This window comes from Ursus maritimus, unplaced genomic scaffold (genome assembly GCF_017311325.1).
Source record: "Ursus maritimus isolate PB19 unplaced genomic scaffold, ASM1731132v1 scaffold_23, whole genome shotgun sequence".
Lineage (NCBI taxonomy): Eukaryota > Metazoa > Chordata > Mammalia > Carnivora > Ursidae > Ursus > Ursus maritimus.
Window position 1 is genome coordinate 41,129,511 of NW_024424786.1, and position 16,900 is coordinate 41,146,410.

General features: G+C 53.1%; 1 protein-coding gene across 2 annotated transcripts; it reads left to right on the top strand.

Annotated features, from left to right (window-relative positions):
- Nucleotides 1-11,644: 11,644 nt before the first annotated feature.
- NPAS4 (neuronal PAS domain protein 4) lies at nt 11,645-16,429 on the top strand. 2 transcript variants are annotated; one of them, XM_008709161.1, is made up of 8 exons: nt 11,645-11,819; nt 12,532-12,683; nt 12,869-12,971; nt 13,090-13,351; nt 13,534-13,643; nt 13,975-14,110; nt 14,232-15,667; nt 16,325-16,429. In XM_008709161.1, exons 1-8 carry the CDS (start codon nt 11,645-11,647, stop codon nt 16,351-16,353), a joined length of 2,403 nt encoding a protein of 800 aa, XP_008707383.1. In that variant the 3' UTR covers nt 16,354-16,429. The 2 variants fall into 2 exon arrangements, with proteins under 2 accessions (XP_008707383.1, XP_040494678.1); XM_040638744.1 differs by lacking the exons at nt 11,645-11,819; nt 12,532-12,683; nt 12,869-12,971; nt 13,534-13,643 and having other exon boundaries at nt 13,180-13,351.
- The last annotated feature ends 471 nt before the right edge of the window (nt 16,430-16,900 follow it).

The following is a 16,900-nucleotide window of genomic DNA, read 5'->3' on the forward strand; positions in this document are numbered from 1 at the left end:
GGGGGGGGGAGGGAGGCCCCGGGTGACGTCTGCGCTGCTAGCAGCTTGTCTCCCGCGGCCTCCCAATTCTTGCCTATTTTGGAAGAGAGCCGCAGCCCTTCTGCTGATGCGCGCGCGCTGGCGCCTTTTAAAGGCAACCGGCGGAGTGGCGGCTCCGCTGGAGCCCGGGAGCTGCCCCCGCCCCCGAGCCGCTAGCCCCGCGCGGAGCCTGGGCCCGGGAAGCCCCCCGCGCCATATACCCCACCCCCATTCTAGCGCCCTCCACTCACTTTAGGGAAATTTCAACCATGGAGAAAGGAGATCCTGCCCTTGCCCCTCGCCCCCCTCTTCCTCCCTCCAACAGGGGAGACTCTTCTTCCATAGGAGCCTTGGAAGGAAACAAGATGCCAGGCCTAGCGCGTTTGGGGATCCTCTCTGGACAAGGCCACAGAGTGAAAACACCAGGTGAGAACGTCACTGCCCGCGGGGCTACCCCCGGTCTCTGGAGATCCACGCCCCCTCCAGCTTCCTGCCTTGCCTTAGCCTTTTTCTCCTCGGGCTCAGCCTGGGGTCTGTTTAGGATCTTACTGGAAGGCCCCTGACCAGTTTCTTCAACCCACTCATTAAGCTGAAAGGGAAACTGAGGCTCAGAGAAGAGTAGTGACTTGACCAGGGTCACATGGCGTGTTCCTGGAGAGCGGTGAGCCAGAGCCTAGTGATGCGGACTTCCTAGCCAGAGGTCAGTCCCGTGTTCCTTAACCTTGAGTGTAGCTGGCACAGTGTGCCAGCCTCTGGCCCTTGCCCTGTGCCCAGCAGCAGAGCCAGACAGCTCCTCTTCCAGCATGGCATCAGCTGCTTCTTCGTCCCCAGGACAGTCCCCACCTAGGTGGGCTCTCTGGATCATTGATCACTCTAGACAAGCTTCGGGATCCCATGGACTCTATGGCCAACCAATCAGGTTGCTACTTGCAAACGTCTGCTTCCATCGAGGGCTTCCTACAGCTCACCAGTTCTCTGGAACTTTCTGGGGCCAAACCTTTTCCAGACTGCTTACAAGCACCTGTTAGTTTCTGGATGGACACATGGCCTGCAGGCTCTGACCAGGCCCCCCAGAGCCATGTGGACCCAGCTCTTTGGACTCCTGTGCCCAATCCTGACAATGCCTGCACTCTCCCTGTAATACCCACAAGGGTGTTTGACCAGAATTCACTGAAGACAGCTGTGAAGTACTCTACATGCGCAAGGTGCTACATACATTCCAGACATCTCTGGGCCCCGACTCTGGACCAGGGCTGGGGACCTAGAGGTGGATCCGACCCAGCCTGGCTGTGAGTATCAAGTCTGGCAAAGGAGAGAGGTTGCTGCTCGGGAGCAGTTAGCACTGGAATCCTGAATGGCTCTTCCAACGGGTATCCATTGCCAGAGCCAAGCCTTTAATGCACAGAAGGGGACACGGAGGCATCCCTCCGAGAGACACTATTTGCCAAGGTGCATTGTTGAAACTAGTTCCCAGAACACTGCCTCCTGGCCTGGGCTCTTTCTCTGCGTCTTGATCCCAGCGGCCAGCCTGTGAGAGGCACACAAAGCCAGGCATCTGGTTCAGGGTCCACCTCTACTAAATGATGGCTGTGTCACTTGGACCACTCCGTTCTCTGTACTAGGGCCTCAGTCACCCAAAGTGGATGACTAAGGGGCTCCCACTCCAACTGTGAGTCTGGGATTCTTTGAAATGTGGTATTTTCCCAGGCTGTGGCATCCCTCTATGGCAGTCTGCGGGACACTGCTGGGGTGTTTTCCTCCCGTCAGCCTGGAGCTAAGGATACTATAAGGAGACCGTAGTTGCTTCAGCCGCGGGCTCTGCAGACCACTCTATGGATGACCTGGGGGTCTGTTCTACACAACTTGGAGCCCACTGGATCCCCTCCAATGGTAAGTCCCCTGGTGCACTTGGCACAGACCTGTGAGAATAGCCTCTGATGGGTTGGATTTGAAGAAGGATAACCACAGGGTCAGGACCAGTACTTGCTCCTACCCATGTCCACACAGGCCAGGCCTCCAAGGCCCAAGGCGGCCCTACTTGTCCAGGGCTGAGGATTTAGTCCTCTGGGAGACTTTAGGCCCACCCAGACCCTAGCACTAGGCACATGGGCTCTTCTCACCTGAAACTGAGTCTCAGCCTCCAAAGCCTGGGAGGCACTGGCCAGCTGGGCCCTGGCCCTAGAGATGCTCAAAATCCTAGAGATGGGACATCCCTTCCAGGCCAAGTGGTCCAACCCATTGCCACTGCAAGTTTGCAAACAGGGAAACTGAGCCCAGAGAGGGGAAGGAGCTTGCATAACACCCAAGTAGGCTGGTGGCAGGGCTACAACCAGAACCTATGTCTCCTCTCTAGGACTCCCCCCTGCATCAAACACGATCCACTGAGATCTAGGCTGAGCCCACCTCCAATGCTCCAGAACCTTGATAATCCTTGACAGAAGGCTCTTCCAGCTCATTCCCTGTCTATGCTAGGGGTTTAAGAGCTTTCCCTTCAGTCGGATGGTCCTTTCTCCTAAAGCTTCCTGGTGTTCCCTCCTCATCTGCCCAGGGTTCATCTTTTCCTGCTTTCAGAATGTGCTCCGTCAACAGGCCACAACTGCCGCTACCCCTTTCCTGCCACAGTTCAACCAGCTCCCTGCAGCTCCAGCATTTCCATGGATGGGGACCATCCTTCCCCCTGCTCTTGGGAGTGTCTTCTTGGTTGCTCCTCAGGCTTCCCTTCTGTCACTGGCCAGTCCCAGGCCTACTGCTTTCCCATGATCACCCCAGCCTTGAGCCCCATCAGTCTCTCCTGGGCTTGTGTGGACCATTCCTTGAGAGCCCACATGTCCCAGGGTTGCCATGAGGTTTGAGCGAGGTAATATACACATTAGGTATATAAGCTGCAGGTAAGTGCTGCTTCTGTGAACTCTCATGTTGCAAGGTGTGTTCAGGTGATAACAAAGAGATCCTTGAAGCTGGTGCCAGTGGTGGCCTAGGCACCTAGGGGCAGAAGAGGAAGGGGGCCAGGAGAAATTTGGGGTAATTGGGAGTGATAGAAACCAGAAGTGTTTGAATTTGGGGAAGAACTCGGTTCTGTTGGCTTCTAGAAAAATCCAAGGAGAGCTCAGTTGCTGAGCACTGAAAGGGCTCATTGGGCCTCCATCCCTGGACTTGGTGAGGATGGTAGGAGCCAGTGGTACCCGGGGAAGGATCACACTGGGACCCAGGCCAGAGCCCTCGGGATGACTTTGTGTGCATCCCTCAACCTTCCCAGGCCCCCAGCTGTCATCTTCATCTATTTCTTTGGACCTGCTGCAGCCCCTAGCCGGACCCAGCCCATCTGCTTCTTTCAGACCCGCTGGGCCAAGGCTACAAAAAGCCAGGTTCTGTTTCTACACTTAGAGCGACAGAGCCTGTGCTATCTCCCCAAGCAGCACATGCCATGTTTTCAGAGCCTTGCTCAACATTCTGTTTCTCATTAAGGTGAAATAATGATGACTGATATTCCTTCATTCAACGTTTATTGTGTTCCTTTTATGTGGCAGGCATCGTTACAAGTGCTTTAATGATTTAAGTCATTTAAATTTTGCATCAATCCTTTGATGTAAGAGCTATTATTCTCCTCACATCCCTATTTAACATATGGGTAAACTGAGTCATGAGATGTTAAGTCACTTGCCCGGTGTGAAGGAGCCAGGACTCCACATGGGTATCTCACCCCAGGGCCCCTCGCTGGACCCCCACCCTCTCCTGTCTCTTTGAGCCTCAGGATCCCTCCCACTCACCTGCCTTTCCACAAAGGACTTACTGGCTCTTTCCCCACAGTCCCCTCACAGTCCTGCCCATAGCACAGGAGCCAAGCCTCCTGGTCAAGGTGGGGGCTCAGCTGCCCTTAGCAGAGGCTGCCCCCTCTTCACCTTCACTCCCCATACCTGTTAACACAGCCTCTGGCTGTGATGGCTTCTTCTGTGGCTACCTGTCCCCGTCTGGGGTCTCATTTATGATTGCATTCCTCTGTCTACCCCACCCCACACAGCACGTCACAGCTCAACCAGACATCCAGCAGCTCAGCTCAATCACACCTCCTCAGGGAGGCCACCCTCAACTCCCCAGGCTCAGTCAGTCCTCATTTAGCTTCTTTCCACACACGCTGTATGTCTTCTTCACAGCAGTCATTTCACGGCTGTGGCTTCAGTGGCTTCATGGAGTTCCCACTCTCCCACCAGCCTGGATGCTCCATGAAATTAAGACCAAACCTGTGTTTCCACACATTGCATCGCCAGTGCCTAACACAGAGCCTGACAAAAGCCCAGTGCTCAGATGTGTGTGCATGAATGAAATACATACATGGGGCCTTGCTCTGGGCCAGGTCCTATGCTAGATGCTGAGAATATGGAGAACAGACAGAGATGCTGGTGGGGAGATGGACAAGTAAACAAGCAATGACAATACAGGATGAGACATGCACTGATGAGGAAATGGGGAGGGCTGTGGGGGCATTGGGGAAAGGCCCCGGACCCAACAAGAGGAAGAGCAGAGCAAGGAGGAATTCACCAGTGTGTGTGGGGGGGGGGTCGGGGGGTGATAGTGGTGGAGAAGACTCTGAAACTGGGTTGAACTAATAAATGAACTACGGAAGTTCTGTCTCCTCCTCCAGACCTCCAGCTCCTGAAGGGCAAGGCCAGTGTCCTGAACTCCTATCTACCCCTTGGGGCTTACAGGAGTGTTGGGTCCCTGCTCTGCATTCAAAGAACATTTTAGGTGATTGATTTGCCTCCCCTCTTGGAACTTGACAGGTCTGACATGCTCTTCATTGTATTACTTGCGGCCCCTTTTCTCAGTCGTGCCTCCAGGTCCCTGCCCAGAGCAGTTTTGTCTTTTCCCACCTGGCTACACTCTCCCCTTCCCACCCACTGCATGGTTCCGTGTCCCTCACCTTCTTGGCTCAGCCCACTCACCCGGCTCTGACCGTCTCAATGTGTGGGTGCCAGCATGTACCCTCTTCACATGAGATTTGTTGATTTCATAACCATAAATAGATAAAATGTTCTGAATATCTCCCTGTGCAAGTAGATTGGGGGAGTGATCACATAATGAAAAGGCCTTGGGAGAAAGAAAACAGGCGGCTAAGATGCAGCTGAAGACAAGACAGCCTTCGCTCAGACCAGCTCTACATGAAGATTATGCTTTTACTCCACAGACTGGTGAACCCTAGACCTGGGCCTGGGGAGGTATTTGGGAATCTGCTAGAAAACTTTGGTGTGGTTTCAAACCCAAGAAGTGAACAGAACAGTCTGGTAAAAATGGGATGAAGTAGGGACGCCTGGGTGGCTCATTTGGTTAAGCATCTGCCTTTGGCTCGGATCATGATCCCAGGGTCCTGGGATCTAGTCCTACATCAAGCAAGGAGCCTTCTTCTCTCTCTCTCCCTGCTTGTGCTCTCTCTCTCTCAGATAAATAAATAAAATCTTTTAAAAAATGGGAAAAAAGTAGAAATCAGGAAACCTGGTTCTAATTTTAGAATCATCTCATTCTAGCTGTGTGACCCTGAGCAAGTTACTAAACCCCTCTGAGAAGTTGCATAAAGATTCTTCCCCTTGGTTAGGCTGAAGACTCCAGGAGGACTAGACCCCATAATACCATAATTTTCTTCCCATCAGGACTTTCTGTCCTCCTGAAAATACCTTAATCGCCAACTATGGGGCACCCCCCTTCCCAAAATGTAGTCCTGAGACTGGGGTTGGGGTAAGGACGGAATGGAGTATCCTGACTCTTTATTGCCAACTCTAACTCTTGTTGCCATGGTAATAGGAAGTGGAACATCACTCCTGCATGGAGACACTCCATAGGGGCTAGAAGCTAGTAAGGAGCTTAGCCCATGAGGTTTCCCAATCTCTCCTCCCTTGAGGAGTGTAGGGATATTACTGCTTTCTGGTATTTGGAAGAGTAAAGGGAGAGAAAATGACGGCTTGGTATGCCCTGGGCCCAGAGAGCTTCTGGCTGAGAAAGAGAGAGACAGGTGGAGATATTCCCAGTGTGAACTCATCATACTCTAAAAGATGGAAAACTTTCTCTGCAAAGGGTCAGTTTGTAAATATTTTAGGCTTTCCAAGCCATATTACTCTGTTGTGACTGCTCAACCCTGCCCTTATAGGGTGAAAACAGCCATAGACAATACATAAACAAATGGATGTAGCTATGTGCTAGTAAAACTTTATTTACACAAACACTCAGTGGGCCAGATTTGGCATGCTGGCCAGAGTCTGCAGACCCCTGCTATACCCCATAGTGCAAGAGAAAGAGCTGGGAGCAGGAACTAGACTTAAGGCCCAGAATCATCAATGACTTGCTGTGTGACTTTGGGTAAGTCGTTATCTGTCTCTGATCCTCTGTTTCACCATCTATCAAATGACTATAAAAATATGAGTTAGACTTGCCATGAGAATTGGTCTAACAGGTCAGAGCAAATCTCAAGTCTTTCCATTTCTCTGTTCCATCACTTCAAGTAGAGCTAACGCCCCTCCCAAGGCCATGCCCTTGCCTGCTAAGGGTGGCAGCAGTCCACTGGAAGGAAGAGGTGTTTTTCTCAGAGTCAGATTCTTAGTTTGGCTTTCCAACTTCCAGCCTCAAGTGACCCCATTTCTGTAGCAAGCCAAGCACAGGAGGAAACGAGGAATCCCTTCTTTTCCACCATCCAGTCATTTGGCAGGAGGCTACAGTTCACTTGAGAAAGTGATGTGGCTGCAGTGGCTGGTGGCCAGGCTTTAGAAGAGGCCTTTGAGACTCAAAGTTAGGAAAGGTGAGCTTCAGTAATCCCTAGATCATTTACCTATGGCCCCAGCTTCCCTGAGGTGCACGTCAAGTAGCCACAACTGTGATCCGGTAGTGACTCACAGCACCATCAATTGCATTAATGGATCTTTATTGAGCCATCTTGTGTCCACCTGTCTGGTCTGACCACCACTGAGATCTTGGATCCTTAGGCACCTTGTCATCTGCTCTGAAGACCCATAAAATGATTCTCTACCCCCCCTCCTTCCCTCCCTCTCTCCCTCCCTTCCTCTCTCTTTCTCCTTCTCATCATAAACACATTTGTCCAGGGTAAGACAGGATACGCTTCAACAACTCTTTGTAAAGATCTTTGCCCCAAGTATTCAGAAAAGTACCCCTAACCAGGAGTCTCCATGTGGTTCTAAAGAAGCGGACCCCCAGCCCCGGTCACCCTCCATCTCCCTCCCAGGGGGCCATCATCCCCCAAATCTCTGGAAAAGATACACCTTCTCTTTGAGAATGGTTGAGGGGTGATGTCTCTCTAGGTCCCCAATAAAGCTATGCAAGACAGGGGCAGGGGATCTCACGGCCTGTTCTTGCTATAAAAAGACCTTTTTTCAGAAAAAAAAATAATAAAGAAAGAAATCAGCCAATCCGTCCTCAATGCCATCACCTCTTCTTGGTGATTTTTCGGGGAAGGAGTGGGCGGGTTGCCATGGCAACAGATGCAAAGAGCTTGTCTCAGTAAAGAAGGGACCTTGATATTTTTTTCTCTCTCTCATTCTCTCTCTCAGTTGTGTGTGTATGTGTGTGTGTGCACTGCGCATGCCTGTGCCCACACCAGGAATTTTTTTTTAGAACTAAAGAAAGCCCTTCTCTTCCCTTAGCTCCCCAAATATGGAGCGATGGAAAACCACTTACTCCTGCAGGCCAGAGAGGATTCAGGATAATTCAAGAGAAAAGGGAGAGGTCATACGGGGCTCCCTTCCTCCAACTTTTTACTAGAGATTGCATGCAATACAGACACTTTAACAAATGGTTGGGGGTCAAGGGTTGGAAAAAAAGGAAGATGCTGGGTGGAGAGAAGGAAGGCATAGGTCGTGCAAGAGCCCAACAAGTGATATCAGAGAGGACAACAGAAGGTGCACTGAGGTTGGGGATGCACGCAAATTCACATTCTCCACTGGATTCTGAGAAAGAAAGGCACAGAGCAGACTCACATATAGACACAAACACACAGACGGACAGGGAGACATACAGAAAGCCGCAAACATATGAACACATACACAAACATAGAACTACACACAACACAGGAAGTGGTAGGCATTTTTTACAAAGACAGACATAGATACAGGCATAGGCAAATGCATAAATATACAGGGATACAGACACACAGTTACAAATCACATGCAGACAGACACAGACATACAAATACAGTCACGGTCAAATGGACAGACCAACACATGCACATCCTCAGTCTGGCTTCCTCCCTTCAATTTCCCAAGCATTCCTAAACAGCAGTGCATAGCTGAGAATACTGCAGACTCACACAGTGGATTTAGCTGGGTGGCTCCTGCTCCCCCATTCTTTCTACACATTCACCCCTAAGCCCCTATTTTTTTAAGTTGGCTCCACACCCAGCGTGGAGCCCAATGCAGGCCTCGAGCTCACCACCCTGAGATCAAGACCTGAGCTGAGATCAAGAGTTAGATGCTCAATGGACTGAGCCACCCAGGCACTGCAGCCAAAGCCCCTCTTTTAATTCACTTCTTGCCCATTTTCCCATAGCCAATGGGCTCTGATACCTCCCCCATCTCAAGCTTCCAATTCTTAGCCTGTTCTGTTCTGCTGCTTCTGCCTGCCGATTCAAGGGAGGGGGGGAGAGTGGGGTGACTCAGCCAGGCCAGGATGACTCACACTGCCAGTATTTTTAGCAGCGGCCAGGAGCTCTCTAGCGTGCCAGCCGCCCCCCTCCTCCTGCTTGCTATTTTGGAACCGTCACTGGTGATATAAATAGCTCCTCTCCCACGGCCTGAAGCTGCTGCCAAGCTATTTTTGGTTCTGCACAGTTAAAAATAGCTTCACGGAGGTGGGAGGCAAGGGGAGTGGGAGCTGGCCTAGGGAGAGGAGACATTGGGGCATACAGAGCTTCTCAACTTGAATTAGAGTGGGTGAAATAGGATGAGCCCTTCTCTTCCCCCTCCCTTGTCCCTTTCTAGACCCTTCTTTCCTTTCAGAGGGCCTTCCCCCCAGCCCATTCTCCTGGAAAAATGCAAGGGTTCTTCCCTTGAGCTAGTTCTTCTCTCATGCTTATTTTACTCCTCCAGCTCAGAAACCTTGGGCCCCTAAAACCCCCTCCCATATTCATCCTCGGAGGACAAGTGGACTGCTAACTGGGGCCTCACTCTGAGGCCTGTGTGAACTCAAGCTCTACTTTGATGTCCTGGCAGACCATGGCCAAATTACTTCCCTGGGTGATTTTTTTTCAGGACCATGGACAGTGGTCAGTGCCCCATTCTTTCACTGCGGCTCTATTCAGCTCGCTGGAGACTGGCTGGACCCGACCAACAGTTTTTATCGTAGAAAGGGGTACTAAGATTGTCTCCCAGCCAAGGCTAAAGCATCAGTGAGTGAAGAAAACAAGAGCAATGCCCTGTATTTTCATACAAGAATGGGGTCCAAAGATCAAGGGCTTGCCCAAACCGAAGCTTGAGGAAGGGGTGAGTGGGTTCATCAGGGGTCAGAGAGAGATGGAAGTGGAACAGAGAATGTACTTCCTGAAGGAACAATTTCTCTGCAATCCAGATAAATAGGGTTAGAGAGAGTGGAAGACAGACAGACACACACCTCTTCCCTTCATCTCAGTTGCACAAAAGGTCACGACTGGACGCCCAGACACCCTCTTCTGAGACACCCTTCTCCTCAGCTGTCTTCTGCTCCTACCCTGCCTCTCTTGCCACAACCCTTTCCCATGGGAGGAGGATTCCCTTGACCCCAAATTTTGCTTCTTGGTGTCAAGGTTTATACCCATCCTTCCTATGTGACTTTCTACAATCAGGCCAATCCCTCTCCCCCAATTTTTAAGTGGTCTTATTTTCAGCCTCTTTGTGATTTCACACAGATCCTTATTCTACCATAAGATTTCACATAAAATGTCCCCTAAACGACTTCCTTCTCCTTTTATGGGATTCTAGGGGAAAGAAAGGCGCCCCTCAGCCCCTGTAGAGAGCAGTCATTTGTGCTGAAAAGAGAAAAAAAGAAAGAAGGAGATAGAGGGCAAAGGTGACATGATGTGGAGATAAAACTGATGACGAAAGGGAGTCTCGAGAGAGCAGAAGGGGAACTTTGGGGGGGGGCGCACAAAGCTGAGACAGACCACCAAGCAGGCAATGAGATTCAGAAACTAGTCGGGGCCGAGGGAGAAGGATGGGGAGAGTTGAAGGTTAAGAGACAGAATAAGGAGCCCTAGCGCCGAAGATGGGGAGGGGGCTGGAGAGGGGTATGGAGGACAGCCTGACGGAGTTAGGGGTCCCTGGCAGGTGCGGGGATCTCGGAGGGTGCAGCACGCCCCCCTCGTTTCTTTGCTGCTTCCCCATCTTCCCCGCCAGAGACGGGGGGAGCCCTCCGGAGCGGTGCGGAGGCAGCCAGGCCCCGCCCGCAGCCGCCGCCGCGGCAGCCGCCGGAGGATTCCTGTCCTAATATGGAGCTGGGATTCCCCCGGCCCCGCCCCCGCCCCCGGCCCGCCGGGAGACCGAGGCTTGCAGTCGGGCGGGGGGAACCGCTCGCTTTGGGGGATGGCAACGGGGAGGGGGAAGGGATACTTAGGTGCAGACCCAGATCCTCATGGTGCCCTGGGAACCTGCCTCAGTTTCCCCTGTTAGTGGCTGCAGTTAATTAGTTGACAGGGAAACCGAGAATCACTGCAGACTACAGCGTTCGTGTTTGTGTTCCTATTCTTGGCTGTGGGAAAATAGAAGCAAGGCCAAATTCAACCAGTCCCTCTTCCTCAGGACCCCCTTTTCACCCCACCCTAGAGACTTAGACTTCCATGTAATCCCCCCTGCTAAATGCCAAGGCCCGGATTTCGAAAGGGTGGGGGGAGGAGATTTGTTCTTTGAAAGTGACTAAGGGAATCCCAGATTGAGTAATCCCTAGAGAGAAACCCCAGCTGCGACCTATCCCGCAGAGGCCAAGGAGGGTCCTTCTCCCACATATGAACGTGACCTTTGTCTGGCAAATAACAAGGAGGACTTGTAGACTACCCTGCTCCTCCCCCATTTCCTTATCTCCTTAGAAAAATCTGTTGAAAACAGTCCCTCCCTCCCCTCTACGACTCTCCTGCCAGGGGCTTCAGACCGCCTTAACCCTTGCCCTGTCCCTTCCCTCAGCTGAACACATTTGGACCCCTGGGTCCCTGCACCCCCTTTCAGGCTTTCCTAATGCAGCGCCTGCTTCTCGGCTCAGCTGCCGCCAGCCGCGGCCCCCTCCGCAGCCTCCGTTCTCCCCCTCCTCCCGTCCCCCCTCCCGCTCTCATTCTACGTCATGGGATGACGTCGGGAGCCAGGGAGGGAGGAGGAGCGCTCCCCCCTCCCCAGCCAGCGGCTCCCGCTGCAGCTTGCTTAGCCCAGCCTCCTGCTTTCCCGCCCCCCCTTTCTCTAAAGCGAGCCCCCCACGCCTAGCAGGAGCTATATAAGGCGGAACGAAGCAGGCGACGGGGGCAGCGCAGCCGAGCGGAGCCCAGGAGAGGAGAGAGAAGGAGAGAGAGAGAGCCTGAGCGAGAGACGGGGAAGCAAGAAGATAGAAGCCACCGGTGCGTCGGGACGGGAACGCAGGTGTTCGGAGCACCGGAGCTGGAGCTCTGCAGCCGCTAGTCATGTACCGCTCCACCAAGGGCGCCTCCAAGGCGCGCCGCGACCAGATCAACGCTGAGATCCGGAACCTCAAGGAGCTGCTGCCTCTGGCTGAAGCGGACAAGGTCCGGCTGTCCTACCTGCACATTATGAGTCTTGCTTGCATCTACACCCGCAAGGGCGTCTTCTTCGCTGGAGGTGAGCAAACTGGGGCTGCTGGAGACCGAGGGCAATGGAGCTAAGGGAACCCACGGAGACTGCTGCATGTCTGGGGCAGTGTGGCGGAGAGCTGGGGAGAGAAGGGAGACTTGGGGAACTCAGGACTTCCTACTTTTCCTCATGAGCTCTGTTCAGACCTCACCTTAGTTCTGGATGAGGGTGAGAGCCTGGATAGGGTCCCCGGTGCCAGACTTACGGGAGGAGGAGAGCCAGGACAGAATGGCCCTAGTTCCCACAAGCGCAGAGGCGTTCCAGGAGCCCGGGGAGGGAAGCCCGGGAAGTTGCAGGGATGGAGTCACCAAAACCCGGGCAAGTGCATCCACCGTTCTCTATGCTGAAAGCGGGCTCTTCTGCCGCTTTTGAGGCGCTGTCCGTGGTGCTGACAGCTCCACCGGTGCAAGGCGCTGCCCGCGGTGCTGAACGCCCAGTCGGCTTTTGAGCGCTGTCCGTGGGTCTGAAATTCTGGGCCAAGAAAGACCCCGCTCCGACTTAGAAGTCAAAGGGCTCTCTGGCTAGGGAGATCCAGCAACAGGTTCCCTGGGCAAGAGCTGTGGGCAGCGGGTCAACAGGTGTGTACAGAGGCAGGTTCATGAAAAATTCCTCTGGGTTTTCTGAAACTCAGTCCATGCCTTCCTCACTTACGGTTTGCCTCCCAGTTTTACTCCTGACCCACGATGTCTTCTTCCTGCAGGCACTCCTCTGGCGGGCCCCACAGGACTTCTCTCATCTCAAGAGCTTGAAGACATAGTGGCGGCACTACCTGGATTTCTACTTGTGTTCACAGCTGAGGGGAAGCTGCTATATCTGTCTGAGAGCGTGAGCGAACATCTGGGCCACTCCATGGTGAGTGGTGAGGGTCCTCTCAGTTTGGGCTGGGGCACAAAATGGACACAATGACCTTTCCACTTTTGAGAGTCTGAGGATTACTGAGGAGGGAGGGGTTATACCCTGACAGATGCTATGTGCCAAGGATTGGCCCTTACTGCCTTCATTAAATGTCATCTCATCTCTTCTTCACCTTTCTCCAGGTGGACCTGGTTGCCCAGGGTGACAGTATCTACGACATCATTGACCCAGCTGACCACCTAACTGTGCGCCAGCAGCTCACCCTGCCCTCTGCCCTGGACACTGGTAAGAACTCCTTTCTCCCTCCCTCAATCAAACCTCCTTCCTGCTTCCCTGCTCCTCCCCACCTGCTCTGTCTTTCAACCATCCACCCTCTTACCAGTTTTTCTCTTCATTTACCTAGATCGCCTCTTCCGCTGTCGCTTCAACACCTCCAAGTCTCTCAGGCGCCAGAGTGCAGGCAACAAACTGGTGCTTATTCGAGGCCGATTCCATGCTCATCCACCTGGGGCCTACTGGGCAGGAAACCCTGTTTTCACAGCTTTCTGTGCCCCACTGGAGCCAAGACCTCGTCCTGGTCCTGGCCCAGGCCCTGCCTCACTCTTCCTGGCCATGTTCCAGAGCCGTCATGCTAAGGACCTGGCCCTACTGGACATCTCCGAGAGGTAAGCCCCAGAATGTTCAGACTCCAGGAGGAAGGCAAGCCAGAGATGAGGGGACCCTAGATTCTGGAGTCAGGAGCAGGGAGGATGGGGTGTAAGGGGACAGAGGACCTGGGAGGGAGTGAGATGCCTGGGTATAAAGCAGGGAAAACAGAAAGCTGACCTCACCCTTTCCACCTTCCCAGTGTCCTAATCTACCTGGGCTTTGAGCGCAGTGAACTGCTCTGTAAATCATGGTATGGACTTCTGCACCCCGAGGACCTGGCCCACGCTTCTGCTCAACACTACCGCCTGTGTGAGTGTCCAGAGAGGCTGGGGACAAGACAGGGAGCTGGGAAAGGTGATGGGAGACTGTGGTCAAGACTTATGCTGGGGAGATACCAGAGGCCAACAATTTTGGATACTATAGGGTGAACTTTAGGGTAAGGAGTCAAAGTGAGAATAGAAACAGAACTGGGGGACACCAAGTGCTGAGGTCAAGGTGGGGAGCTGAGTGGTGCAGGTCAGGGTAGTCAGAAATAGAGATGTCATCGATATCCCAATTCAGTGGAGAGGTCAGCGAGAGGGGAGTTTAGGTGGTGTTGCCTGATGGACATACTAACTCTGTATCTTTTCTTTCCTTTCAGTGGCTGAGAGTGGAGATATTCAGGCAGAGATGGTCGTGAGACTGCAGGCCAAGCCTGGAGGCTGGGCATGGATTTATTGCCTATTATACTCAGAAGGTCCAGAGGGCCCCATTACTGCTAATAACTACCCAATCAGGTGAGCTGCAAGGAAGGGGCTTGGAGGACAGCTGAGGTGGACATAGAGGAGACACAAATCAGGGAACCTCTCTGGGAAAGACCACCAGACCCTTACCATCTGCCTCTTCTCTCCTCTCCAGTGACACAGAAGCCTGGAGCCTCCGCCAGCAACTGAACTCTGAAAACACCCAGGCAGCCTATGTCCTGGGCACCCCAACCATGCTGCCCTCGTTCCCTGAGAACATCCTCTCCCAAGAGCAGTGCTCCAGCCCCAACCCACTCTTCACCCCAGCCTTGGGGCCTCCTAGAAACACCAATTTCCCTAGTGCTCCAGAGCTGGGTGCTGCTTCAACATCAGAAGAGCTTCCCCAATCCCAAAAAGAGCTGGGCTTTAGTTACCTGGCATTCCCATCTGGCTCTGAGCCTTCTCTTCAAGCAGACCTGAGCAAAGATCTTGTGTGCACCCCACCCTACACACCTCACCAGCCGGGAGGCTGTGCCTTCCTCTTCAGCCTCCATGAGCCCTACCAGACCCACTTGTCCACTCCGTCCAGCTCTCTCCAAGAACAGCTGACTCCAAGCACCGCAACCTTTGCTGATCAACTGACGCCCAGCAGTGCAACCTTCCCAGATCCACTGACTAGCCCACTTCAAGGCCAGCTGACCGAAACCTCAGCCAGAAGCTACGAAGATCAATTGACTCCCTGCACCTCTGCTTTCCCAGACCAGCTGCTTCCCAGCACTGCCACCTTCCCAGAGTCTCTGGGCAGCCCTGCCCATGAGCAGCTGACTCCTCCCAGCACAGCATTCCAAGCACACCTCAACAGCCCCAGCCAAACTTTCCCAGAGCAACTGAGCCCCAATCCTACCAAGACTTACTTCACCCAGGAGGGATGCAGTTTTCTCTATGAGAAGTTGCCCCCAAGTCCTAGCAGCCCTGGTAATGGGGACTGCACGCTCCTGGCCCTAGCCCAGCTGCGGGGCCCCCTCTCTGTGGATGTCCCTCTGGTGCCTGAAGGCCTGCTTACACCTGAGGCCTCTCCAGTCAAGCAGAGTTTCTTCCACTACTCTGAGAAGGAGCAGAATGAGATAGACCGCCTCATCCAGCAGATCAGCCAGTTGGCTCAGGGCATGGACAGGCCCTTCTCAGCTGAGGCTGGCACGGGTGGGCTGGAGCCACTTGGAGGTCTGGAGCCCCTGGACTCCAACCTGTCCCTGCCGGGGGCTGGTCCCCCTGTGCTCAGCCTGGACTTGAAACCCTGGAAATGCCAGGAGCTGGATTTCCTGGCTGACCCCGATAACATATTCCTGGAAGAGACGCCCGTGGAAGACATCTTCATGGATCTCTCTACTCCAGACCCCAATGGGGAATGGAGTTCAGGGGATCCTGAGGCAGCGGTCCCAGGAGGGGCCTCATCGCCTTGCAACAACCTGTCCCCAGAAGACCACAGCTTCCTGGAGGACCTGGCCACATACGAAACCGCCTTTGAGACAGGTGTCTCAGCATTCCCCTACGATGGGTTTACTGATGAGTTGCATCAACTCCAGAGCCAAGTTCAAGACAGCTTCCATGAAGGTGAGTCCAGCCAAAATGTTCAGGAACTCAAGTCCCTGTCCTGCCAAGAATTAGATGAGTAAAAATTCCCCTTTCTGTACCTTAATTTTATTAATGGGATAACGACACCTGCTGCCCAAGGTAGTAGTGAAGATAAGAACTAGTAAAAAAAACTTAGCATAGACGTTCTGGACAAGTAGGCCTAGAGGGCAGGGGTCAGGGATGCTGCATAAAGTACTAGAGAATCCTTGGTTAATTGTGCTTCTTAGCTCTGTGAGGACCTAGATCAACCAACACCACCCATTTCACAGGTGAAGAAAATCAAAGATTTTTGGTTAAAGAAACTTGCTTCAGGGTTAAAGAAACTTGCTTCAGATCATACAACAAATTGATGGAAAAGGGATTGGAGTTCTATCTCAGTATTCTTGCTCCCTAAAGAGAATGCAGAGCAAAAGTTTGTAAAAGTTTGGAGCCCATGGCTCCATCCTTTCCAAAACTACAGTCATAGTTTCACTCCATACACTCAGATTGCTCCCTATCTTGCTGAGTCTCTGGTGATCACACAGTCATTGGACCAACATATTTGAAGCCTGTACTATGTGCCAATAGCATGCCACATCCTCAACCTATCTTTCTTAATGACCTTACTGACTGTCATCTCTCTCTCTCTCTCTGCAGATGGAAGTGGAGGGGAACCAACGTTTTGAATAAGTCTGTGACTTAACGTCGTCAAGTATGGCATATTGTCATCAAGACGTGGAGCCGCTCTCCACCCCCCCGGGAATGTTGGGGGGATTCTGGGGGCCGGAGGGGGATGTATCTGATTCCCCAGGCCCTGCAGGATTTGGGGGGGGGAGGTGGGAGGGCAAGGGAGGGGAGCTTCTTTTTAAAATTTAGAGACTTCAAGCAATCCCAGTTTCCATTTCAATCTGTATTCACTCGTAGTGAGTTTCCTTGAATGGGATTTCAAGCGGAGAATGGGGGAGTCTCACTTCCCCACCCCCCGCACTACCCCATGGGCCTGGGCCAGTTCTCCACTCCTGGGGGCCAAGCCACCCCTGGGCCTTGGTGGGGGAAAGGCAGCGCCCACCTGGGCCAGCCTGTGCCCTCAGGGGCTCTTGACACCCACGTAGAATTCTCTACACACCAGTAACGGGATTTCAATTCCGATGGACTCTGCCGCCCTGGCGGCCCTTCTTGTGACTTTTGCGCCCCGCGCCTGGGGTGGGGGGCGCGAAGAGACGCTACGTTCCT

Coding starts and splice junctions, on each gene's coding strand:
- NPAS4 (XM_008709161.1), top strand. CDS start 11,645: ATGTACCGCTCCACCAAGGGCGCCTCCAAGGCGCGCCGCGACCAGATC. Junction 12,684..12,868: donor AACATCTGGGCCACTCCATG/GTGAGTGGTGAG, acceptor ACCTTTCTCCAG/GTGGACCTGGTTGCCCAGGG. Junction 13,352..13,533: donor CTACTGGACATCTCCGAGAG/GTAAGCCCCAGA, acceptor CCACCTTCCCAG/TGTCCTAATCTACCTGGGCT.